The sequence below is a fragment of the Daphnia pulex genome, chromosome 5 (assembly GCF_021134715.1).
Source record: "Daphnia pulex isolate KAP4 chromosome 5, ASM2113471v1".
Taxonomy (NCBI): domain Eukaryota; kingdom Metazoa; phylum Arthropoda; class Branchiopoda; order Diplostraca; family Daphniidae; genus Daphnia; species Daphnia pulex.
The window spans coordinates 10,990,969-11,016,775 of record NC_060021.1 but is presented as its reverse complement, the minus strand read 5'-3'; the positions used below and the strand labels follow the sequence as shown (position 1 = coordinate 11,016,775).

Sequence of the window (25,807 nt, the reverse complement as noted above, 5' to 3'; positions counted from 1 at the left end):
AGCCATCGGGCGGTAGAAAAATTAAACCGTAAAACGCAGTCTGACGGTTAGGGAACGAAGTTTACATATGGAAGTGCCAACGTCACTTCTTTTCATTTCAAACCAATCCTTCAAATGCTGAACATGTAAGTTGATCAACACGTGGTTATTCTGGGTTTTCTAATTTTTTAGTTTCTCATTTAAGTTTTGAAAACGTAGTTGTAGGATATGGTTAACGCTCTTAACACAGTAATTAGCCTGAACATTTTTAATATCTATATGTGTATTGCTTTGGTAAGGTTGAAGTCTAATAAAACCGACTTTCTCTAAGAAGTATATTATAGAGAAAGAAGCCTCAGGTTGGTCTGGGGTTTCTTTGGTTAAAATGGACAAGTTTGATAATAAGTAGTTTTAAGTGAAATTCCATGTTCAGTCTGAAATCAATGTTGCAGTAACGGTCATGAGGCGAATGAAATTTCCTCTTGTCTAGTAACTAACTTGTCAATTTAAGTTGTTAATTTGCCTCATGTAGGAACAGGTTTGATTATATCTCTTAATCTGTTCATTTTAGGTTGATATCTTCAATGCCAGGAGGGATGATGGCAGATGAGTGCAAGGATCGGAAACAATTTTTGAAGGGCTGTGAGACAAATCATGCATTTAGGCTACATTGGTGCCTTGAAGACGACTAGTTTGGAAGGTAAAAACGAATTCCTATTGTATATGGGTAAATAGTCCTGATGACCCTAGGATTACAATGAAATTTAGTGTACCTAAATTAATATTTTGATTAAATCTCTATCGCAATATTCTGAAGTGTAGACCAAAGCAGTATCACACTGAAATGGTTTGTAGATTTTCATGATCAATTATGTCTAGATTGATTTCTGACCTCACTTGGTTTTGCACCGGTTGGTTGTAACCTATCTTCCAGAATTCGCTGATTTGAATGTAATCGAGGAATAAAGGTTGGTTTTCTTATCATATATGTAAAATATGCTGTTGGATTTTGCTGATGACACTCTTAGGACACCTAAATATGTACCCTGATTACTAAATGTGCTGAAAGTATCGAGTGACTTGTCGTCATTTTGGTCTAGTCCTCGCCTTAACGTTATATCGTTTTTACAGAGAAGATTCCATGCCAAGACATTTCGTGGAGGATGGATGTCGACTGTTACGGCTATGGAGCCAATGGAGGAGGTATAGTTATTTTTACATTTGCATTTGAGCCTCAGAGTCACCGGTTTAACGCACATGTAGTATTCCGGTGCTAGAGGATCTCATAAATTAAACGTCTAACCACTTATGCTCGATCTGTATTTATTGCAGAGGTTGATCACCTCGGTTTGAGACAATTTGTTTTGACTTTACAGGAAGATTTAACATTTTAATGGTGTTTATTTTTATTTTTTTGCAGGCAGTGGGTGTGCATTACACTAGATGAGATACAATCATGAAGGTGTTTGCGATTCTTAGGTAAATGGACAGTTTTAATGGTTTCTTTTGGATTTTTGTGATGAACAACAGTTTCCTGTGTTTCTGACAACCATGAAGACCCACTCGAGTCCCTGATAATTCAGGCTTTTTAATATCATTTAATCGGCTGTAAACAAATATTGACGATTTGTTTGGTTCGTTTATTCAGATTGTCTTGTTTAACAACCGCCGTCGATTGTTGAGCTACTGGGCCAAAAACTGGAGTTTCATTTTCTTTCGTTTCGAGATGCTGGTGATTTCATGATCTACGTAGTGAGTAGAGAGAATTACTTGTAATGTTTAACGTAAATTGAAATGATGAGAACGCTTAAAAGCATTTTCCGAGTTCCATGATGATTCATTCTGCCTTCCTTTTGATCTTTAACTGAGTTGACGATATCAGCGATACAAACTGATGTTATAGATTTATTTTTTTCTGTAGGTAATGTGGTATTGCTTCTTGGTCAACGTCATTGGAATCCGAGGAGTTCATTTTACACAAGGTAAATTTTTTTTAATGCGAGACTCGGCAAACAGGTTTGTTTAAGGAGACAATTGTACGCCAGGTTTCTTATTGTCCTGTTTGCAACATTAAAGCGAGTCCCTGAGGCCTTTCTTGCTTTGTTTTTTTTTTAAGCAAGGGGTTGGGCAACCGGACAAATTCATGAAAATAACTTGTGTTTTTTGTGTGTTCAGATGGACTGGTTTATTGTTCGGTGTTTTTTTTTTTTGGCGCCATCTTCATAGGATATTAGGTAATAGCTCAATATGTTAACGAATTAAACGTAAATATCATGATGAACAATTGTTTCCTGTGTTTCTGACAATTATATGAAGACTCACTCGAGTCCCTGATAGATTATTTATCTTAATCTGCATTTGAGCTACTGCTTTCTGCACCTTAACGATGATTTTATTTTGTCGTCTTTTTAGGTTGCTCGGTCGGTTGTCTTGGAGTACTTGGCGAGCATGTTATTGGGTATGTTGTGTTGTTTGTTGGTTAAATTTTTCTTATCTAATTTAATAATTTGGTATATCTAGGTCTGACTACGGTCTATTGGATTGTTGGAGATTTTGTTTATATACGTTTTCTTGATAAATCCCTGTTGTCGAGGTAAGAATGGTTCGATTATTGCGATCTTGGGCAAATGATATTTTGTAAAGAAATTGCTGAACACCAGATTTCTTTTTGTTCAGTTTGCAACATTAAAGCGAGTCCCTGAGGCCTTTCTTGCTTTGTTTTCTTAAAGCAAGGGGTTGGGCAACCGGATAAATTTCAATATTATCATTTGATTTTCTTTAATAGGGATATATGCGGTGAGACGCTGGATCTAATAGTGTCGGCTTAAGGAGTCCTGAGGTAATAGAGAGATTGATGTCAAACCTTCATTGTAAATTTTGTGATGACAAATGTTTCCTGTGTTTCTGATAACTATGAAGACCCACTCGAGTCCCTGATAGTAGATAGACATGTTGGTGTAAAGAGATTAGTTTTCTCCTAACGTTATTCCATATTTTAGGTGTGTTAATTTTCGATCCGTTGCTTAACGTCTGTGGGATGGTATGGAGCTATGAAACTTGCACAAGGTAATTTGAGTTCATATCACTTTAAATTGTTACCAGTCTGATGAAAACGAGTTACCGTTTGACCTTAATGAAACCATTAATATTGGCTGTATAAAATCTGAATGTCTACGCTTAGACATTTACTTTATGTTTTATAAATCATTCTAAAACTTTTTTTTTGTCATTCAGTTTGTCGCAGTTTTGAAGGTCTTTGGATTTGGAGCGAAGTTTATTGTAAAGTTCCGATACAGCAGTATGGACGAAAATGTTACTGGGAAATTAGTGTCATTATGGGAGAAATTAGTAACAATAGATAGACTTATGATCTGTGTTTGATTCTGTTTCCTTTTCCAATTGCATAATACAACATGATCACTATGTGTGTATAATCTGCCTGCTTATTTGATTATTTCATTTCTAAAACTGCTGTTCTAACAAGATGCTTGAGTTGGTTGTAACCTATAAACTCAAGTTTAAAGCTAACTTAGGCTGTTATGCACCTAAATTTTCTAATGGTACATGTGATATTCATTTAATTATATGCCCAGTCTCTGTCAGATTGGGTTGTGTGGAAAGGATTTTTCACCTCCACCATCGTTTATGATTGACTTTACATTTGCTGTTGCCTTGTAGTATGTAGCCTAATAGAATGCTACAATGAATAGGAACACATTCTGAATAACTGGCAGGTCTACCTTACCAACACTGGGTGTTATCACTTTCAGCAATCTATTCTCCAGCACTGTTGCCCAGGTGCTGAAACGTCTGGAATCACTTGCAGACAACATGAACGGATATCTGTCTTGATTGCCTTCTCCTCAGTGTAGAAGTTGAAGTGGCGTTCAATATCACCTTGGGGATTTCGTCTTTTTTGATGTGTGATGCTGCGTGTGGCTTTTCGATGAAATTTTTCATGGAGAATATTACGTGAGTATCAAAGTTATTTGTTACCTTTGTTTGTCAGTTCTTTTCAATTGAGTGTCACCGAGTTACAGCGGACATTTCATGTTACTTTAAAACGTTTCTTCTTTCTGACACTAGACAGCATAGCCTTTGATCATTTTTACCTGTCAGAATCAGTTTAGTTACGTCAACTTTAAACATCTCTGTAGATATTTCTCAATGCTACTTCAAAAAAATTTTGGGTGATAACTGTCAGTTTTTGTTTCAGCAACAAAGCTCACTTGCTAGATTTTTAATAATATGTTTTTTTTTCTACTTCCGGTTTTCCCATTTCAGTCAGTAGTTCAGTAAATATTCATTCGACGCACAAAATAACCACATATTCGTGATCCTCGTCGAATTTGTGGTAAAGTTCATGTTTTCTTTTGTACGTTTTCGTACTTCCGGTTTTGAAAATTTTCCTGAACTATAGTTCAGGAAAATTCTCGATTTTGGCCAAAATCTGGATTTCGTTTAAATTACATCTAATCGACCCCAAATTTCACGTAGATCACGAATATTTGGTTTATTTTGACGACAGCTCAATGGTAGAGGCACTATCGCTTACTTCCGGTATACTTCCGGAAAATTTGCATAAAACTAGCAAATGAGCTTTGTTCTCTGTACTAATCTCAAGATTTCAAGCTAGGTTTAATAAAGCAAATACAAGTGCGTTGTTCAAGTTATACAAGTAGCTAAAGAACTGAATTGCTTTGAGTTTATACATGGCACATACAGAACTGCAGCTCGATAACCAGTGCGGTAAAACATTATCGGTACCTAAATATGTAATATTTCTGTTTTTATTAAGATCTACAATTTCACTAGGATTCAAAAATTTAATGCTGTGTCTCACACAACTAAAATTTCGTTTTTGATTGTTGGGACTTGGAGTGTCAGAGTTGTCCAATAGATGACATAGGCGTCGTCGTTTTCATGTGATGGCGGATTGTTGTGTTGAGTGGTTGTCAAAAGTTTTCCTTTTTTTCCATGAAAATTATCGATGAATTCATAAGTAAATTCAAGTTTTATACAGACGATCAGTTCGTCTGCTGTCGAACCGATCGGACGTGTGTAAGAGGTGCTCCTCCTGGATTGAATTTTTAGAGTGGAAAAACTTGATTTCTGTGCTGTGTAATCCACCACCAACATTAAACTTGCAGTGCTCTTCAATCTGAACTCAGTTTTGTCCACTTTGCTGTATATACTTTATTTTGCCATTCCATGCTAATCTCGTCCCTACGCACCACGCTACGGCTCGAGTCATCTCTCTTCTCCGCCAGATGGCTGCTATCCAGCACGCCAACAACGCCACTAGATGGCAGTAGCCACCGTTCCTTGAACGGCTACTCCATATTGAGAAACCATATTGGCATATGGGAATTGGAAGTTACTGATCAACCAATTGGACGAATTGCTCACTAGGCTCACTCGGCACTCGCCTAATTGCTTCGGCACGAGTGATTGGGCAAGTCAAGTTTTATACAGTTCCTCTTCTCATTTAATCAAGCCGGCGGAGCCGCCTTTTCTCTCAGTGACCAGACCAACACCTAGCGGGATAACTCCCACTGACTCACCGATCATACTACACCAGAGCTACTACACCGACCAAACTACACCACCCCTCCTACTACTGCGACATTGGCGAATTTGGACGACATTGGAAGTGAAGTAGAAGTTAGACTGGCGTCCATCATCACCTGGGAATTTCGTCTGTTGAGATCTGCGATTGGCTTCTGGGTGAAATGTGGCAGGGAGAAAATTATTCAGTAGTTCAGCAAATATTCATTCGACGTACAAAATAACCACGAAGAAACTGGCCAGCTGGCAGTTTACGTCGCAGTCGTCCAGATCTTCAACCCGAAGAAAGCAACATTTACAATTATTATATTTCTTTCTTGATCGTCCGTTTGTCCTGTTCAATATAATAATTGCTGTGTGTCGTGAGACGAGAGTTCATTGGTCGATCTCGTCAGATCGTCCGTGGATATTCCCCCCGTTTGTTTGAACTCATTGGTCGATCTCGCCAGATCGTCCGTGATTTCTCCTTTTATCTCCCGCCCGATTGCGTTGGTCGGTTCCGCCGGACCGTCCGCAAAATCCTGTTTCACTCCGTCGTCTTTCGTCAACGCCCTTCCAGTCAGCTGTCACAGTGTCCAGTGTCCAAGTGTCCAGTGTCAGTGTCCAGCTATTCAGCCCGTCATCTGTTTCCGTCTGCTGTTTCTACGTTCCAGTTGTTCCAGCATCACAGTTTGTCCGGCTTCATTGCCCGTCAGCTGACTCTTCACCTCCGCTCAGTTTGTCCGGCTCGTTGGCCCGCGTCAGCTGATTAATTTTCCGCCAGCTTGTCCGCCTTCCGGCCAGTGTCAGCTGGTTTTTTCATCCGTCAGTTTGTCCGGCTCGTTGGCCCGCGTCAACTGACCGGCTCTACTACACCGATCCTACTACACCGACTCTTCTTCACCGACTCTACTACACCGACTCTACTACACCGACTCTTCTACTCCGACTCTACTTCACTGAATCGGGGCAGCCTCTGGCCATCCGTCTTTCCGTCGACATGGAGAAAGCCTGTGGCAACAGTGCCTGCAGAAATACCTTCATCTGCCACAACGACAAGAAGAAGTTTTGCTCCAACCGCTGCTACCCTTCTGTCATTGCCCGTGCGGCTGCTAAACAGGCCAGCAGGAATGGTGCCCTGGCTGGGGCAACTAACTGTGCCTCTTTGGATACTGTGAGGACTACACCTGCTCATACTCCTGCTCCAACCTACTACGAGACGCCTGATGACACCTCTACTCGAAGGACAAGGGACGACTCATGGATCCCATCACCACACTCGGGCTGCTCTCCCCCCACGGCACGCTTTGGCAGGCCCCGTCGGGATCCTGCTCCTTCGGCTAACTTCCCACTGGCAGGCATTGATGCACCACATCCGGCTCTTTTCCCTTCACACGCTAGGCCACAGCCAACGCCTCCAGCGACAAGACGAGCTCCTGCTCCACCTACCATCAATCTGCCAGCATGCGTCTCTCACCAAGGCCCTGTCGTTCCATACCAGCCAATTTCTTCGCCTCACTCTCCTCTCGGGACTTCGCCTACCACGAACTCCGGCGCTTCCAGTCCCTCTCTCGAACTAGGAGTAGACGATCTGGACGGCAGCTTGCCTGACGAAGAAGACGGTCCAACTCCTGCCAACCTCTTCTACGAACACTGGGCTCCCATAATCATGGAGTGCTCCTCCAGGACTGAGCTGGACACGATCGCATCTGATCTCGCTGCCGACTGGCACTCTCGCACTTCGAAAGACGACCCATCTAACAGTGAGGCCTCTAGACCTCCTCGTCCTCCTCGTACGTCACCTCAAAGGTCCAACACGCGTAGGCACCAGTCCAGGCAACAACAGCGAATCCGTCAGAAGAACAATGCCAAGCGATGGGAGGCGGCCAGCAAACTCCAAGCACTCTTCAAAAGATACCCGAAGAGGGCCGTACGCAAGGTTCTGGGCGAGACATCGCAGTGCTACACTGGCTCCATCGAGTCCGCCACACTCTTCCTCAAGGCCACCTATGAGCAGCCTCGCCCTCCGGAAGCGGACATTATGGTAGCGAAAGCGGCGTACGACGCATGCTCTTGGGCCCCTCTGTCCGATGACGACCTCTCCTTGCTCTCACTTCCACCATCGAGCCAGGAGGTCGCACACAAGCTCAAACGGGCCTCCAATACTTCTCCTGGAGCTGACGGCGTTGAATACAAAGACATTCTTCGTCTGGACCCTTTTGGGCGGCTGCTTGAGCTCCTATACGCTGCGGTCTGGCTCTACGGCATTCCTGCCTGTTGGAAATCGGCTCGCACCATCCCGGTATACAAGAAGGGCCCTACTGACGACTACGGCAATTTCAGGCCCATATCGCTGCTTTCCACCATATACAAGCTCTTCTCGAGCTCCATAGCATCCCGCCTTACCGCAGTCGCGTCCGACAATGACTGGTTGTCATTTGAACAGAAGGGCTTCCTTCCTGGGGTCCATGGAATACAAGAACACACCATGCTGCTGGAATCGGCCATCGAACAGGCCAAGCTCAGGAAAAGCCGACTCACCATCTGCTGGCTCGACCTTGCCAACGCCTTTGGCTCGCTCCCCCACGATTTCCTCCATCAACTCTTTCAGAGTCTTCCGATCCCGACAGAGCTCCGTGACATTCTCACTGACATCTACACCAACAGCATCTTCCAGTTTGTTGTCAACAAGGAACTGGTCACCGTTCATCCCACGTCCGGTGTCCGTCAGGGAGATGGACTAAGCTCCATCATCTTCAACCTTGCCGCTGAGCCCCTCATCCGCTGCGCCAAGGATCCTACCAACCAAGGCTTTAATCTCTTCGGCTCCCTGCTGAAGGCCACTGCTTACGCGGATGACCTCTCCCTCATTGGATCCTCTCCTGATCAGCTTCAGCCTACTCTTGACGCCATGCTTGCCGTGGCGGCGAAACTCGGGCTCAGGTTCAACGTCGCAAAATGCTCTTTCCTCTCCCTGTCCAAGGGTAAGGCCACCAACTCATCTCTCCTGCACATTCATGGCACCTCTCTTCGCTGCTTGGAGGAAGGAGAGAGCGAGTGCTACTTAGGAGTCCCCATGGGCACTCGTCTAACATTTCGACCCGTCTGTGATCTGCCCGACAAGCTGATTAAGGTCGCCGATTCTGACTTGGCGCCTTGGCAAAAACTGGAGGTTTACAGAGCCCACCTACTGCCGTCTCTCTCTCATCATCTCGCCACAGGGAGGGTCCTTCGCGGTTTTCTCAATGAGATGGATGCTCGCTGTGCCGAATTCCTCCGTTTCGTTGCCAACGTCCCCCACACTGCTCATAACGGCTTCCTCTATTCTGATCGCAGGGCTGGCGGCTTAGGCGCCTCTCAACTGGCAAAAGATTCGGACATCTGGATCATCGCTCGTGCCACTCAACTCCTCGATAGCAACGATCCGGTTGTCCGCCTCACTGCCAGAGCCCAGCTCAGCCAAAACATCTCCAGGGGATTCGACGGCAATCCACCTGATCCGCTGCCTCTTTCTAACTACCTCTCTGGCTCGTTAGAAGGTGGACTCTATGACACCCGTTTCTACAAGTGCGGCTCCAATACCTGGTCCCGTGCCAGGAAATCAGCACGAAGACTCGAGGTTAGGATCGATGTATCCGGCGATGAATCGACCAAAGTGATCGCCGACGACGTCTCCTGCCTCTCTCTGAAAGCTGTAAGGGGCCTCCGCACAGTCATCCGGAAACGCTGGACAATCTCCCTCACGAATGCCTTGCATCAGGGCAGGGTAGCAAGGGGGCTACTACTTGACCCATCTAACGACGTTGCCCGCCTCTCATCTCATCGGACCTGCCTCTCATTCAACGAGTGGAATCTCATCCACAAGAGCCGCCTCGGCCTGCTTCCGCTCCTCGGTAATCCTGGTTACTCTGCTCCCAACACCAAGTGCAGGAGATGCAAGGTCGATGCCGAGACTACCTCACACGTGACCAGCCATTGCCGCAGTAATCTTCCGGCCATTGGCCGCCGACACGACCTTGTGCTGGCGGAAATTGTGAAAACCATCACCAGGGCCGGCCATGCAGCGACTGTCAACAGAGTCTTCCCTGGCTCAACCCTGAGGCCGGACATAGTCATCTTCTCGACCGACCCACCAACAATAATTGATCTCACCATCACCTTCGACGCTCCTGAGTCCCTCGACGCTGGCCATGCCAGAAAAATAGAGAAATACAGCTGCCTGGGGTTAACTCTCCCCTTCGTTATTGGCGCCTTGGGATCCTGGCTCCCTTCAAACAACGCGGTTGCTGTCGCCCTCAACATCCCCCCGGCTCCTTGGCGCCGCCTCCGGAGGAAGTGCCGTCTGATGGCTATCCAGGGATCTGTCTCCATTATTCATCGCCACATCCGCGGACATGGGGACGACCAGGAAGCCAGTACTCCAGCTCCGTAATGGTTTTGCATGTGATTATATGACATGTATCGCATGAATTTGTTCTCCATCGTTGCATCGTAGTGTATTATATCTCGTTTTTCATCGCTCTGTATACTATTTCCATTGTTCCATCTCTCGTCTAACTTCGCCTAGTCAATTGAAATTCCTCATCGTACATCTACTAATCTTTTATAATGATATGTCTTTGTCACGCCGTCGTGAAATACAGCTCTATGTCTCAGGAAAATTCTCGATTTTGGCCAAAATCTGGATTTCGTTTAAATTACATCTAATCGACCCCAAATTTCACGTAGATCACGAATATTTGGTTTATTTTGACGACAGCTCAATGGTAGAGGCACTATCGCTTACTTCCGGTATACTTCCGGAAAATTTGCATAAAACTAGCAAATGAGCTTTGTTCTCTGTACTAATCTCAAGATTTCAAGCTAGGTTTAATAAAGCAAATACAAGTGCGTTGTTCAAGTTATACAAGTAGCTAAAGAACTGAATTGCTTTGAGTTTATACATGGCACATACAGAACTGCAGCTCGATAACCAGTGCGGTAAAACATTATCGGTACCTAAATATGTAATATTTCTGTTTTTATTAAGATCTACAATTTCACTAGGATTCAAAAATTTAATGCTGTGTCTCACACAACTAAAATTTCGTTTTTGATTGTTGGGACTTGGAGTGTCAGAGTTGTCCAATAGATGACATAGGCGTCGTCGTTTTCATGTGATGGCGGATTGTTGTGTTGAGTGGTTGTCAAAAGTTTTCCTTTTTTTCCATGAAAATTATCGATGAATTCATAAGTAAATTCAAGTTTATTTCTGTGCAACTTGTTTGTGATTTATTCCGTATGTGTGCTGGATCAAATTCAAAATTCCTCAACCTAACCTGTAGGAAGGAACAGAAAAGGAAACAGTAGCATACAAGTAGCCTATCATCACTATACCACCAACTCTTTTATTAAAAATCTTCATTCTGCTGAATGCATCATACAGTTAATACAGGTAAAAACCAATAATGTCTTGGTCACAATTGTTTAAATACTTGTTCCCAGACTTGGTTAATATTTGTCTAATTATCCGAAGTTTCTATTGATCTCGGTAGGTCACTACCCCAGTGTGGACATGTTTGTTTTTCTGAACATGTTTTTCAGCAAATAATTCATTGACGTACAAGTATTATTCTTCTTTTTGTTTTAAACTGTTATTTGATGTCATAGATTGCATTTTCTGTCATAGGGAAAGCTATGAAAAATATCATCATCTAGGCCATGGGTAATCTTCAGGTTTATTGCAGCAGCTTAAGAGAAAAATGTGAACATATGCAGGGCACATACCAACATGTGTTGTATTTTTCTGAATGTTAAACACAAGCAGTACTAAGGTAGGCATTAACTTTAGTTTATTGGATGAATGTTGGAATATTTATTGACATATTTCCTTTAGATTCAACATGACTAACTGTTTGATGCCAAAGTTAGTTGGAACTCAACTCACTGTACATACTCTAACACAGATAACTGGTGCTGTTGCCTTTCAGCCACTGGCAGGAAAATTATTCTTTACTTCAGAAAATTGTAAGTTTAATTTTTTATCTTGACCCCCAACATTTTCTGTTAATATTATAGATTTTTATGTTGAAAGAGTTAAAAAGTCTGAAAAGCAAACTAAAAACTGTGAGTATTTGTGTCATAGGGAAAGCTGCTGGAGTAATCTGGTGTTCATGCTCATTTGATTCATTTCGTGCCACTTAGTGAAAGCCGAAAGGCATGTCGAATTCAATTGAGCCGTGCTGTCTCGAAGCAAGCAATCCAGCCGTTGCGTTCAGTCATTTGGAACAGGAATCTAATGGCTGTCAAAAGGTGGCTGACTGGCTGTGAATAATGTCCACCAGGTGCGCGAGTGTCTTCAGGGGCGAATAGCGGCCATTTTTCCCAAGACGCAGCAGAAATGGGTTGTTGGTTGTGACGTTCCTCGCGATGAAAATTAAAAGGTATTTATTGTTAATTTCATGTTGTTATTGAATGTAACATGTTGATGTGAAAATTTACAGGTGATTCAGCACGTAGAAACCAATTTGCCAAATCATTCAACTCAGACTTGGAAGTGCCTGTACATTTCCGAAATGGCGTGCCTCGTGTGTCTCGCTGCCTGTTCTTTGGCGTACGTCTCATCCCATTCAACAGTAAAAAGTAATTATTTTAATTAAATGTCTTGCAAAAGTACTACAGATTTAGTTAACATGACTAGAGAGTAGACCAATTTGCTCCGCTGCTATAGAAATTTTGAATCACATATCAAAGTTATTCTGTTGGACTGCGTAGTTTTCTGTTACTCTTTGTATTCTTTGGTTATAATGAGTATGCATGTGTACACAGTTGTGTTTCTCGAAAATAATTTTCTTTTCTTAAACAGGTACAACAAACACTTCTTTAACGCTGGTGGTTACCTTGTTGCAGCCAAATGGTGAAAGGTGTGACGAAGACACTGTTGTATGCAGCATGCGGTTGCAGTGTAATCCAGAAGTTGCTGTGCCGTTGTAGCTGAGCTGTTCCATCTGGGTTCCTGACTTCAAAATTTTTGTGTTGTCGTTTTCATCCATGCCATGAAATTGCTCTGTGTTAACTGCGTGCTGAAAAGTTTGATCTGTTGTCTCTCGAGTTTTCATTCAATCATGCAGTATACAACTGAGGCAACCTGATCAATATCAGGTTTGACACAGTCGAGAACTGCTAGATAAAACAAGCTTTCTGCGCCAAACAAATAATAACTTGCATATAACTTGCATCATGTTATTATCGCGGTAGAGAAAGCGACAGGCCCCCCCCCCCTGGGGGCCACTGGAAAAATAAATGTATAAATATTATAAAATAAAATTTGAATGCAATAAAACATTCGATAAATAAAAAAATTTTGTTGCAATAAAATTTTTCACGAAAATTTTTTTAAAAACTTCGTGTAAGGGGAATTTTTTTAAATTTTTTTTCAAAAACAAAAGTCTGGACTTAGCAGAAAATAATAGGTGTGTGGACTTTGTATTTTTGGAAAATATTGGAACTTTGAATCTTTAGAAAAATATTGGTTGTTGAACTTTTTAATGTTAGAAAAAAATTTATAAAAAGGAAAGAGTAAATATTATTGAAATGTAAAACATGAGTTTGAATTTTTATTGTTGTATTTTGCAAGATCAATTATTTGTAAGTTTACATAGCACTCAGAAATATTTTCTCACATCATGCAATTATCAGCAGAAGGAAAGGTACTTAAGTAGAAAAGAGACATGGACTTGTTATTTATCAATCAATCTTGTATTTCAGCAATCTTTCAACACATCCAGAGAAATACTTCAGAACTTCGGTGTATAGTTCAAAGCAGCTTAAGTAGTGGTGACATAGTCGGGAGAATTGCTGACGTAATACATATGAACCTTGGAAGAAGTAGGCGGCTTCTTCGGTGTGGTAGTTGAGGGCAGCGGTGTTGTAGCTAGGTGTAGCGCAGGTTGTGGTGTAGTAAACTGGAGTATCTGTAGTGTAGTATTTATGTTCAACGTAGTACCAAAGAGCAGCTTCTGTGTAGTAAGTCTGGACTGCGTCACACTTGGCCGCCTCAGTTGTGGTTGTGTAGATCGGGGCAGAATAAAACTTGGCGCTTCGGTGTAGTATTCGACCGTTTTGGTGGAGTAACCAGCGGGAGCCTCTGTGTAGCAGCTGGGAACAGAGTAGTATTTAGGTAATTCGGAGCAATAAGTAGCTGAGAACAGAGTTATACTTAGGAGAATCGGTGTAGTAGGATGGGGCAGCATGCGTAGTCATGTAGTAAGTACTCCGTCGCCTTGGTGGTGTAGTAACTAAGGGCAGAGTAACACTTCAAAGCGTCAGTGTAGTGGCTCGGGGCAGCGCAAGTTATGGTACAAAACTCCGGTGCCGTAGTAGTGTAGTACTTGTAGACCTCGGTGCAGTAACTGGTCGTTGCGTAAGTTGCTTTTGGGTAGTAAGGCGGCGGTGTTGCAGTTTGGTATCCGCCATACCGAGGAGACATCAGTACACCAGTGGTCGACCCATCAATCAACGATACAACACTCATGAACAGCATACGACGCCTTATTAACTAGACAGTAAACAAATTCAAGATTAATATTCTATAAGAATTTGCATATTAACAAACAGACAATAATTGGCATTAATAGAAATCTCAAATGTAACAAACAGAATATTTACCCATGGATGCGAACTGGCAATAAGGTGAAGAAGGCAGATGGTGACAGATAGTGCGCTGCAGTTGTTGCCGTGTCGGAGATGCTCACTCGACTGATGTCTCTGGCCTTTTTCGTCTCCTTTTTATACGATTTTTTGATCACCCTCACCTCTTAAGCCTTGCGGGTATTGTACCTGTTTGATAATGATGAAACACGTCCCTTTCTCACCCAACCTCTCCACCGTCGCATGATACGTTCTACGTAATGATCTCCGTGACCTTCGAGCGTCAAACTGGCCTTTCCTTCTGCAGTTTGAAGTTGCTGGGGGTGGGTCGACAAAAACCAATATCAAAATGAATACCAAATGGTTATGGCTTGCAGCTTTTTTACCTGTTTGATAATGATGAAACACGTACCTTTCTCACCCAACCTCTACACCACTGTATGAAAAGTTTTTCGTAATGATCTCCGTGACCTTCTAGATTGAAGGACATGCAAACTGGCTTTTCCTATTGCAGGTTCACGTTGCTGGGGTTGGGACTACAACAAAATATGAAAATGAATACCAAATGGTTATGTAACACATCCCGTTCTCACCCAACCTCTACACCACTGTAGGACAAGTTTTACGTAGCTTTCCTTCTGCAGGTTGTTGTAGACCCATCCCCAACATTAGAAGAACTAGACAGGAGTGGAATCATGATAATAACAATGCTTTGTCCTTTAATTACATTTAGAGGCCAATATTGTGTCATCGATTCAGCAGATTGTGAACACTGAAAAGAGGTTTCGTCACGCAACATTCGTACCAGACGTTAGTGCAAACCTTGGTGCGCCATCATAGATCTGGTTGCGATCTTTTCGGTATCAACATACCGTGTAATTAATTTAATTTAAACTTACAAATCAGGCAACTACTATTTAAGAATGAAAGGTGAAACCATGGTGATGTCGCCAGCAGTCCATGAAAGCTGTTTTTAAGAAGTTTCGTTTTCCTTGCCAGCAGTGCCTCACAAAATTAAATTCTTCAGTCGAGTAAATTATTAATAATTTAAAAAATCATTAGAAAAATATAAATATGCATATTTGTAGAGAAGAATTCTAAAAATTCTACATACAAAATACACTATCCAAAAAACCTGATCTGAGGGTCGGGCACTGCAAAAACACGTCAGGACATTACCATATTTATGCCATATAAATAATATAATTTATGTAAAAAATTAAGATCCTGATTCAAATTTTTTAAAAACTACTAATGGGAAAGATTCACTGTTTTAACAATGACGATTCAATATAACTAAAGACTATATATTCAATACAATATAGACTGCATGCTCCACTTGAATCAATCACACGTTTCATAAGCTAGCTGTAACAGAACCATCTGCATGATTGACAGCAATGAGGTTTAGACTTTGCAGTGGTTTTCTATTAATTCTTCAACAGTTGAGCAAAGGAATCTCCTTCCTGAACATCGACTAATAAAATCTATTGCCTTATTGCAGGGATAGTGATCATTAAAATTACTTGAATAACACTCAATTGTTTCGCCATGGGATAAGACGTACAGCCAGCCCGTACAAGTAACAATAGACATTTCGGCAAAATGAACAGCAGTTTCGGCCCGCGTGATCAAATTATTTGACCATGTGGAAATTATAAGCTGGAGTACGATTACCTGTAAACTCATGCATAAATAAGTAACATTCAGTAAATTTAAGAAAGCCAAACAAGAATAAACCCATTAATTTTCGTGACACAAAATGTAAGACACCGTACATCAGTAATATACAAATTACTGCAAATTACATTTTCACTGTATCTCGGTTCTCGGAAACAAATCGCGGTAAATTAGTCCCTCACAAAAACAATCGCCCCACCTGGGGTCTAGAGGACATAATTTTAGCCACCTACTGACAGCCAACAGTTCATCAACGATTACGATTGAAAGGAAAGGAACGGTTGGATTGCTTTCCAAAGCTTAACTTAACATCTGATAAGTTTGTGACAGTGCGAAATAAAAGAACAAATAAGTAAATCTTAATTCGCAAATGCTGTTTTTAAATTTCTTCAAAATTACTTTAATATCAATTTAGCAAATTTAACTGTTTAGTTGGTGAAATGATGTTAATAAGCGAAACCATGAAAAACTCTAAATATAAAAAAAAAAAATACTAAAGTTTTAAACTTCATTAAGAGAAAACTCTCGTCGTCTTGTGTGATGTGTGACACGGTCAATATTAAAAAAAAAAAAAATTATTCGGCAGCCAATAATAAAATGCTATCTACGCGCAGACAAAGAAAATCGCGCGTAGTGTCACAGCCCAGTCCGCCAGTCGGCAATATTTTTCTAAAAGAATAGGTTGTGTGCAGTTGTGTGAAAAGTGAAAACATCATCAGCGAATCTTGTTTCAAACATCTACAAGATGCTGCCACTGGATTTTCTAGTGGAAATGTTGGAGAAACTAGCCCCTGTAGTGCACTTCGAAGGTAATTCATTCAAAATAGGGATGTCGAATCTAAAATGCACAATGATTTCCTAATCCAATGCTAGATTCTAAAGGAGAGGACAGGAACATTGCCCAGTTCGAACTCGACAATGCAGCTCAAACTGATCTAGTTAGTATGGGGGGCCGGGATTACACATGTGTGAATTCACCATTTCTACGTGTGGATTTTAAATACAGGATCAGTACTTGTGTTTCATGTCGGTGATAATGGCAGACCATGAGAAATTCGCTACTGTAGCTCGACGAAGTGCAGCCTTTCAACTTCAGCAGCATTTGAACAGTAAAGATCCTGCAACGCTCGAGGAACAGCAAAAACATTGGAAGACGATTGCAGCCGATGTTCGCGACATGATAAAAAACAACGTTCTGATCGCTTTACCAACGATCTCGCCATTTTGTTCAAACGTCGCAACTGAAATAGTAGCCAGCATTGCGGTGATGGAAGTCCCGCTAAAAGATAATTGGCCTGATCTTCTACCAACCCTTTCCTACTACATACGTCACCTTAAGAACGAAGAGAAAGAATGCGCAATGGAAACATTAGAATTTGTCTGCAAACATTTGGTAGGTTTCCCTTCTTCCGAGTTATTTCATCTAAGATGGTCATGGTTTGATTTACAGAAAGCAGAAATTTTGGCCGAATATTTTACTGAAATAATGATGGTAATTGCTGGCTTTCACATGGACCAACTCTCAAAAAAACTTCGACTTGCAACACTTAATATTCTGTTGGCATGTTTCGAGTTTGGTCGTCCCTATTTTGAGAACTCGGTAAAATTTGAAATGTTATCATTACGAATTATAAAAAATAATGCATTTCTTTTAGGGGGAAGGCAGAGTGATCGTGCAAGCAATTTGTGAAGCCGCCGAATCGGCCGACATCGATATTCGTGTTACTAGTTTGGCATTGCTGACCAGATTTGCATCTTCCTGTTATCAGCATCTGAAAGACTACATCGATGTCATCGCTCCAGTAAGTTTTTAATGTACAGTTACTTATTAGAAAGAAAGCATCATTTTAATACCCAACTGTTTTACTTAATTAGATTACAATAAAAGCAATAAGCTCAGAAGATAAAGATATTCACAGAAATGGTCTCGAGTTTTGGAAGGCTGTGAGTCAGGTAGAAAATCCACGTGATCCTGACGGACGATTGAAAACGGGAACTGAAAGAAGCCAAGTAACATGTAGTTACGTCAAAATATCTCTGAAAAAACTCGTGCCCGTACTGTTCGCAGAATTAGTTAGAGGCGAAGGATTTATAAGAGCTGAAGGACTATCTGGGAATCCTTCCGTTTCTGACTCTGACAATTTCAACGATGAAGCCCAGCCAATGGATTACGACTCATTTTTCAAAACGGAAAGTAGACTTCATAACGAGAGGTCTTCTGGCATGACGGAGAACGAACAAAATCAAAACACCCCCAATGCAAACGTAAATAGGAATTTCCAAAAAAAAGAAAAAGAAACTTCACAAAACAAACAATTCCCTGATTGGTGGACACCACCGAAGGAAGTAATCATCTACTTTAGTGAGCAATGCGAAAACTACCCAGAAGCTATAGATCGTTACGTTCTACCTCTCGTCCAAAGAGAAATCCGAGTAAAGTTTTAAATTATTTTAAAATTTTTGGCGCATGATGATTAAACCAAATAATCTCCAGCAGCACGTGAACTGGAAACATCGGCACGCTGCTATTTGGTCGTGTCTGGTTTTTCTCAAGCAAATGGATTCACGCCACGCTGAAAATACTCTTCCACCAATCTTTTCTTCAATTCGAGGTTGTGTAAGAGACACATCAAGCTCCAGAATTCGCAGTACTGCCCTATGGGCCATCAGTTGGATGGTCGAAAAGTGCCCACTTTTACTATTCACTTCAATGACTTCACAAGATTTAGAACAACTCGTAAGCGACTTAGTAACTAGCCTCAATGATGATGAGGGTCGAGTGTCACCTTCAAGCTGCACCGCACTGACGTCAGTTGTGAAAGCCACTTATGCTATAGCTCAGCAAAAGGTGAGCATGTTATTCGACTCGTCTTAAAGTTTATAACCTCACAATCTGAAAACAGGTGGAAGAAAGTAAGCGACCACCTACCTTTTTGCTGTCACCATATTATGATGTGATCGCCAATCAGCTTGTGAAGGCCGCTAATAGACGTCTAACGGCTGCTTTTGACGCTCTCGGTCTGCTGCTACTGAACGCCCCCGACGATTGCTACTGGATTGTGTTGGAAACAATAGATGAATTGCTCCTTTTGCTGCGTAAAGTAAGTTTTTTCACTTAAAATTCACGAAACGTATGATACCAAGTAAAATTTACCTTTGTATCGATATGCGTACAGGTGATAGAACTGCCAGATGCCCATCATGTGGGATGTCGCTGCCACGAAGCCGTTCAAAAGTTACTGTGTGGCGTTCTACGAAGCGTATTAAGAATATTAAAATTAGGCGAGACTACTTCAAATCAACTTTGTCACAAGTTTACGACTTATCTACTGAGTCTGCTAAACAAATTTCCTAACGGACTAGCACGAGCAGAAGCTCTAATGTCTTTATCAACAGTTGCTTTACTACTCGGAAGGGAACTTAAACATCATCTGGACTTTTTGGTCCCCTATTTAACATCAGCAATTAACAAAACTGCCAAAAACGATCCTGCTTTATCTCTTGTGGTGGATCTTATCGGAACACTTTTCCTTGTACTAGATTCAGAAGCAATTCCTTTTGTGAACAAACTTATAGGACCATTGTTAGTTTTAACTGATGGAAACCAAAACTTACCATTAAAAGTGAAAATCCATTGCGTAGCTGTTTTCGGCCAGATTGCGACAGCAGTTGGTCGTCCTGGATTTCAAATGTACATGGCGGCTGTCCTTCGACGCTTGCAGCATTGTGTAGAGCTTGCAATTTTGGAGGCAAGAACTGAATCAGACCATGTAAAACAAAATTTTAGGTCTATTTTTCATTGCAGGAAATGTACGAGAGTGCCAACAGCAGAGAACTGAGAGAAAATTTACGTCAAGTTTGTTTAGAAACCTATTCCAGTCTTGTGAAGTCAATCCTACATAGAGGAAGCCTTCCCTTAACTCTTGAACTGTGCTCTAGTTCTCTGTGTCTCAAAAACATAGCAAAATTAACAAGGTCTGTTCTTACAAGCAAAGGCAAACTACCTGCCAAAACCTACACAGCTGCAGCTCACTTGATTGGGTAATGATTTCGTTTTAGCTTATCATAAATATTTAAATTTTCACTACTTTCACAATAAACAATTATAGGAGTGTTACACTTGAGTTTGGAGCAAAGAAAGCATTAGCCTTAACATCTCTGGAAGCTACTGAATGTAAATCTTTACTGGAGTGTGTTGTTCGTCAGAACATTATAGACACGGCAGTTCATTCTATTTGTCAAGAAGCACTTACTGAGATAGAAATGGCTGGAACAGGGTTGAGGTGTGAGTGAAGAAATTTTGATTTCAATTTGTTAACAAAGAACAGAAATCATGCCTTACTATAATTACTTCAAGACTTCTATTTACTAATACCTAGTCACCTTACAGAATTACAGAAATCTATCACGCACGTGTAATTGTAGCCGATTGTAGCTTACGAATGTGTGTATCACTGAGTGCAGATAAATAAATATTTCACTTTTTTTTCCCGGGCACGAAAACGTTTTGCAGTCGATGCATATTTTCATAAGACAAGGTTGTCACACAGTCATTTCATAAAATTGTTTAAAAAAATTCAAAATAAAATAAACATTTATCTTTTTAGGTTCAGAGTTATTTATAGAAAATAATATTTTATATATTTCTGACTTCTGAGACGATCAAGAAAAGATCCGTGGACCGTGATTAGTTTAATGGGCCAATAAGGCAACGCTGAAATCGTGTTGACAGCAGACGGACAAAACAAAACTAAAATTGCAGCTTCGATGGTTCGAACAGTTGTTAACAGTTGAAACTTTCAAAAAGTGATGTTATCGTGTATCGTTTGCTGCTGTTCTCTCGGAGAAACAAGATGGAAAAACTTGAAGGAAGTTCGGCATGGAAAAGATGGAAAAAAATCATTGCTTGATTTGGTTTCAGAGTTGGTGATAAGTTCTACTGTGAAGGCCAAAGCTGGAAAACTTGGTGGTGAGTATGCATGCCTGCCTTGTTTCAGGGAAATTTCGTCGCTCTCTGATTTGCAACAAACGTTTAGCAACAAACAAGCAGAAGTTTTGAAAAAGATTACTGAAAGCCGTGGGCTCCACACCAAGAATGGCAAAAACAAGGCTGGTCCCAATAAAGATTCTGTGAGGGTCCTGCAAATAACTAAAGAAGCTATCCCTACCCACAGCCAAGAAAATGCACAGAATGGAGGTCTTTCCCTACAATCCATTATCAGCATGGATGCTGAAATCACTATTACGGAGAAAGAAAATGGTGGCACAGAGATTGATTTTGAAGTAGTAGAAGGGATCTCTGATCTGAAAAGGGCAAACAATATTTATGGTTGTAGATTCTGTAAAAAAGAGTTTGTGACTTCTGCCTTTGCTATCAATCACATGCAAGAGTTCCATGGTAGACTCTTACACAAGTGTGATATTTGTGGGCAAGAGTTTCGCTTGAAAGGTGAATTAGAAGAGCACTGTGTTTCACACCTTAATGATGCTCCTCTCCCTTTCCAGTGTGGAAGTTGTTTTAAAGGTTTTGAAACATTTGAAGCTTTTCAAGAACACAACAAACTTCATGAAATGAAGAAGAAATTTGGTTGTGCACAGTGTGGTAGAAAATTTGACGATGAAGGAAAACTCAATCAACATATGGCCAATCATCAATCGAAGCCCTACGCTTGCAACCGATGTAATAAAACATTTCGCACCAGTCACTCGTGTGTTAAACATCAAAAACTCCACAGTGAACACCCAAGGTTCAATTGCAACCTCTGCAGTAAACATTTTGTGTCAGCCGAGAATCTTCATACCCACTTGAAAAACCACAACAGACCGCACAAGTATGAAAATTGCTACCCTGTTTAAAAAAAAATTAAATGTTCTAATGTTTTTACATTTTTAGGTGTGAAATATGCAGTAAAGCTTTTGACACGAAAGTAGTGCTAGAACAACATCTGGAAACGCACGCAAAGTACAAGAAGAATGTGGAATGCAATGTTTGTGGAAAAACATTCGTGTCATTAATGCAACTTCAAGTAAAATTTGGTTATGGGATTTAATATCATAATCTGGTCCTAATTTCCATTTTACCCTAGAGCCACATGCGAGTCCATACGGGAGAAAAGCCATACCAGTGTGACGCGTGTGGAGCGACATTTGCTCAACGGTCCAATCTAGATAGCCACCATCGAGACGTTCATCTGCAAGAAAGGCGGTTTAAATGTGACGAGTGCGAAAAGGTATATGTTATTCAAGTAGCTGTCAAATATATTATTATTAACTGACTTGTCATTCGCAGACTTTCAAACGAAAAAGATTGTTACAGTACCACATCCGAAGCGTCCACACTGGAGAGCGCCCGTACATCTGCGAGATTTGTAATGCCACATTCGTGTATCCGGAACACTACAAGAAGCATTTAATGACACACTCTGGAATCAAACCATGGGCATGTGAAATATGCGGTAAGACTTTCTCTTCTAAGGACAACAGGAATAGTCATCGTTTCACTCACAGTGATCGCAAACCATACGAGTGCCAGGTAAATTTCCATCAACAGTTGTTTTAATTCGTACCTTAAATTACCTGTTCAATCTGGTTAGGTTTGCGGCTTGAGTTTTATGAGGAAACCAGCTTTACTTCAGCATTTGACGGAGGAAGGGCATGGTGACCCGGAAACAGCAGGAGCGGCTGTTAAAATTGTTCAAGTTCTTACGGGTCACGAGATGGAGCCAGAGACTGATCCCATGGAATGGGGCACATTGGAGATTCAAAACGCCGACGAACTCGGCCTCGGAATGGATAATCAAGACACATCTCATGTCCAGACTATCATCATTCCTGACGAACACGGAAGACCAATTGAAATTCAAGTTGTTGGCTCTGACTCCACCCAGCAAGTGACTGATCAATTGCAATTCGAACTCAGTGCTGAAAGTCTCAACGTAATCCAAGCCTTTGAACTTCAAGGAGGTAATGTGGATGATACGCTAGCTGCATTACTGTGAAGATTTATTCCAAAACATGACTTGTAAACCATAAACTAAAAAGCAAATAAAGATGAGAGCCATTGCAATGAAGCCTGTTTTGTAGTTTTCCTTTTGAAGAGATTTCAGCTGCTCTTCATTATTTTTCAACACAGTTTTTAACAGATCAAGCTCCTTCTCAAATTCAGTTCTTTGATCAGGGGTGAGTTCTCGGAGCCTTAGAGCTTTCTCTACAGTCTCTATCCGATGATAAAATTGCTTAATTTCTTCTTCACGCTTTTCAATCTGTAAGAAGCAAAGAATGTTTTAACAGATATAAAGATGTTTGCACCACAGTTATGACTTTACCTCTGTAGTGACAGACTTTGAGCCCATTTTGGATGTGAAAAGGTAGGATGAATTGTACTTTTATGAATGGTTTTCTGACTCCCAATTCTGGACAGCAGAGTAACCCAGATAATGGAGTAGAGAGCCGAGATAATGAGGAAGGAACACGTAGCTCGAGTAACTCGCCGTGGCGAGGAACGCAACTAAACAACTGGCTTTCGTTTCCGGTAAATGAACAGGTAATCGTTAATACAAAAATGATAAATAACACTCAGTAAATAGTTTGGCTTACTAAAGACTATCCTCTCCCGACTTCCAAGCATGTACAGTGCAGTAAATATGAGATATTCAAACCACAGCCACTCGAAAAAGGCAGTCACTCGATTTGTTGGGTCCTTCTTAACCATTTAATAACTTAAAGTTCGGGCACGGCCCGGACGAGAACCTTAGGTTGTTGAAGGAAACACTCTGAGAGGGGTGTTCACTCCATATGGTAGTAAATGAACTGTCAATTTTCTGAAGGCGTTGCCAGTTTTTAAGAATTTCGCCTCGCATCAAAACACTTCTCACCAACGAAAAGCAACGATAAGAACGATTATGCGTAATGATTTGTCATAGACATTGCTTCAGATTGTGTAATATAAATATCTTGAACGTGACTAAAAATCAGGTATTAATGTTAAAAATGTACTTTTAAATTTTTCAACACTGAGTTGAGGATTAGGATTTGAAAGCAATAGTAGTGTAACAGAATAAAGACTAAATTGCATTAGTTTAAAATAATCATTATTCGGCTAGAAACCTTTTCACTGTGAGAATGTACGCGATGCAACTGTCAAATGAGAAAGAACTCACTTTCAACTTTATGTTCATGGCCCAAAAGAATAAAGATAAATTTCCTTTTTTTCTTTTGTTTCTTATATTCTTTCCGCCATGTACACGAAAGCAAGAAATTTTTGTCAAAAACCCTCAAAAAGCTTATTCTCTTGTCTCAAGAATAAAACGCTGCGATTGAAAGAAAGCCCGGCTATTATTATTGCAACTGTGGGCAGTCAACCGATTCGTTGGGAAAGTTTTAAAACCCAAATAAATAAACAGCCAACAGAGTAACAGATTACTAAAATGAACTACCACGATTTCGATTTTATTACTACCTTATCACAGCGCTATCAATATCATCATTCATGTTCCGTCCCTCAAACAACAAGTTTTTTTTTTTTTGCTGGTGTGCTGTTGATGAGTTCGAGTCTTCTAGGACGTAGACAAAGTCAAAAGTCTTCCCCAGTCATTAACGTCTCCTTTTTTTCTTTTATTTTCGAGATTGCAGCGGTAATAACGGCTTACTTTTTAAAGCAATGCCGAGCTTCGCCCACATGCATTAGCGATTTAAAAGCAACACTCGGGCGAAGAGGGGGGAAAAAAAGGACAAGAAACAACAACAACAAAAAGAGGGAATGTCTATATGTAATACTCTTTGGGTAGTATGTACACGAAAGACTTTTGGAAAACGGTACGGAATAAATGCAGCGTGAGCCCAGCAGCGGCAGTAACAACCGCCAGATGGTAGGCACGGCCTACAGCACTTTGTCTGAAAAGTCAACAGCCGAGGAAACGAGATGAATGATATGCATTGAGTAAAGTGTGCGTCTATATCTGCTGCTGGAAAAAAAAAAAAAAAAAAAAAAAAAACAGAGAAAAAAGAAACAACAACAACAAGACAAGCGCAGCGCAACCTCAACCATCCCATAGTGGGTAGTATAAGGTATAATGCTGCGGTTTAATTACACTTGATGACGCAAGAAAAAACGAGCCGGCCCGCTTTTTGGGGGGGGGGAATATGGCCGACTAAACAGGGGCAATGCTATACATATTGTAATGTGTAAAAGCGCCGTAGAGCACATCACGGGGAGGTGGTATATTACGTATTTATTATTTCTCCGGTATAATTATCTGCTGAACCCGGAGACGAAATGTCAAGGAAATAAATCGACTCACATGACGTGTGTGAGTGTGTGACGACCTAGAAATAAAGAAACAAAAACCGAGGGCGCTTCTACTTTCATTTCTGGAGGTCGTAATGAGAAAACGTGGCTTTTTTCGAATATTAATTAAAACCCGATGATGGAAAATCAGGCAAGTCAACGGGATCAAGATCAAAAGAGTCATGCGCGCACAGTTCGGCGGATACTACACTTCTCAACCGAACCCAAAAGGTGTGGTTATTCGAATCTGAAAGAAAAGAGGTGGGAGAAAGAAACGAAAAAAAAAAGGAAGGAGAGAAACAACAACAACAACAACAACCAAAAAAAAATCCTCCAACTGATGGATGATGTGATTTCCAACTGCAGCAGAGAAACGAATGAGGTTAGACCCGAAGAAGAGAAGAGCTCGGCTCTAGATAAGTTTCGTTCTGTGTTCTTCACCCGTCTAATTGCGTGCCGTGTAATTGGCTGCTAGGCTGGTCCCTGGAACACATTTTCTTTCTTCCTGAGAAGAAGAAAAAAAAAAAATAAAAAAGCAGACGGAGATAGTTCTTCCCTCCGCAGCAATCCCGCATCCTCTCACACACACACACACACATGATCGATCACTTGACGGCAAGCGTTCTCTCTCTCGTCTCGAGAGCGCCACACACAGAAAAAACCCGAGCACACACATAACAGGTGAAT

General features: G+C 41.2%; 2 protein-coding genes and 6 long non-coding RNA genes across 12 annotated transcripts; 4 read left to right on the top strand and 4 right to left on the bottom strand.

Moving 5' to 3' along the window:
* Nucleotides 1-3: 3 nt before the first annotated feature.
* Nucleotides 4-11,230, top strand: LOC124194675. Of its 3 annotated transcripts, none has more exons than XR_006875021.1 (15): nucleotides 4-125; nucleotides 551-679; nucleotides 859-947; nucleotides 1,111-1,182; nucleotides 1,400-1,731; nucleotides 1,901-1,961; nucleotides 2,155-2,213; nucleotides 2,392-2,437; nucleotides 2,500-2,572; nucleotides 2,765-2,818; nucleotides 2,979-3,045; nucleotides 3,214-3,951; nucleotides 10,851-10,960; nucleotides 11,042-11,131; nucleotides 11,195-11,230. It is a non-coding gene; the product is annotated as an uncharacterized LOC124194675 (long non-coding RNA). The 3 variants fall into 3 exon arrangements; XR_006875019.1 differs by having other exon boundaries at nucleotides 11,061-11,131; nucleotides 11,195-11,228; XR_006875020.1 differs by having other exon boundaries at nucleotides 11,061-11,125; nucleotides 11,195-11,209.
* On the bottom strand, nucleotides 3,526-4,191 carry LOC124194676. Its single transcript, XR_006875022.1, has 3 exons — nucleotides 4,154-4,191; nucleotides 3,725-4,091; nucleotides 3,526-3,665 (listed from the first exon to the last, which is right to left on the bottom strand). It is a non-coding gene; the product is annotated as an uncharacterized LOC124194676 (long non-coding RNA).
* A 42-nt stretch (nucleotides 11,231-11,272) lies between the features above and the next one.
* LOC124194677 lies at nucleotides 11,273-12,066 on the top strand. Of its 2 annotated transcripts, none has more exons than XR_006875024.1 (4): nucleotides 11,273-11,331; nucleotides 11,402-11,532; nucleotides 11,651-11,948; nucleotides 12,009-12,066. It is a non-coding gene; the product is annotated as an uncharacterized LOC124194677 (long non-coding RNA). The 2 variants fall into 2 exon arrangements; XR_006875023.1 differs by having other exon boundaries at nucleotides 11,287-11,339.
* Nucleotides 12,067-13,247: 1,181 nt separating this feature from the next.
* LOC124194672 lies at nucleotides 13,248-14,267 on the bottom strand. The gene is made up of 3 exons (XR_006875018.1): nucleotides 14,173-14,267; nucleotides 13,724-14,062; nucleotides 13,248-13,662 (listed from the first exon to the last, which is right to left on the bottom strand). It is a non-coding gene; the product is annotated as an uncharacterized LOC124194672 (long non-coding RNA).
* Nucleotides 14,268-15,440: 1,173 nt separating this feature from the next.
* On the bottom strand, nucleotides 15,441-16,265 carry LOC124194671. Its single transcript, XR_006875017.1, has 2 exons — nucleotides 15,681-16,265; nucleotides 15,441-15,620 (listed from the first exon to the last, which is right to left on the bottom strand). It is a non-coding gene; the product is annotated as an uncharacterized LOC124194671 (long non-coding RNA).
* A 193-nt stretch (nucleotides 16,266-16,458) lies between these two features.
* On the top strand, nucleotides 16,459-20,329 carry LOC124194670 (importin subunit beta-like). Of its 2 annotated transcripts, none has more exons than XM_046588961.1 (11): nucleotides 16,459-16,643; nucleotides 16,708-16,772; nucleotides 16,841-17,227; nucleotides 17,285-17,434; nucleotides 17,490-17,636; nucleotides 17,710-18,267; nucleotides 18,332-18,682; nucleotides 18,738-18,935; nucleotides 19,011-19,583; nucleotides 19,640-19,875; nucleotides 19,944-20,329. In XM_046588961.1, exons 1-11 carry the CDS (start codon nucleotides 16,580-16,582, stop codon nucleotides 20,125-20,127), a joined length of 2,913 nt encoding a protein of 970 aa, XP_046444917.1. In that variant the 5' UTR covers nucleotides 16,459-16,579; the 3' UTR covers nucleotides 20,128-20,329. The 2 variants fall into 2 exon arrangements, with proteins under 2 accessions (XP_046444917.1, XP_046444916.1); XM_046588960.1 differs by having other exon boundaries at nucleotides 18,329-18,682.
* Nucleotides 20,330-20,549: 220 nt separating this feature from the next.
* On the top strand, nucleotides 20,550-22,904 carry LOC124194668 (zinc finger protein 708-like). The gene is made up of 5 exons (XM_046588958.1): nucleotides 20,550-21,665; nucleotides 21,728-21,860; nucleotides 21,921-22,064; nucleotides 22,124-22,366; nucleotides 22,428-22,904. The coding sequence occupies exons 1-5, from the start codon at nucleotides 20,644-20,646 to the stop codon at nucleotides 22,830-22,832; spliced, it is 1,947 nt and encodes a 648-aa protein (XP_046444914.1). The 5' UTR covers nucleotides 20,550-20,643; the 3' UTR covers nucleotides 22,833-22,904.
* On the bottom strand, nucleotides 22,820-23,653 carry LOC124194669. Its single transcript, XR_006875016.1, has 3 exons — nucleotides 23,431-23,653; nucleotides 23,160-23,353; nucleotides 22,820-23,096 (listed from the first exon to the last, which is right to left on the bottom strand). It is a non-coding gene; the product is annotated as an uncharacterized LOC124194669 (long non-coding RNA).
* Between the last annotated feature and the right edge of the window lie 2,154 nt (nucleotides 23,654-25,807).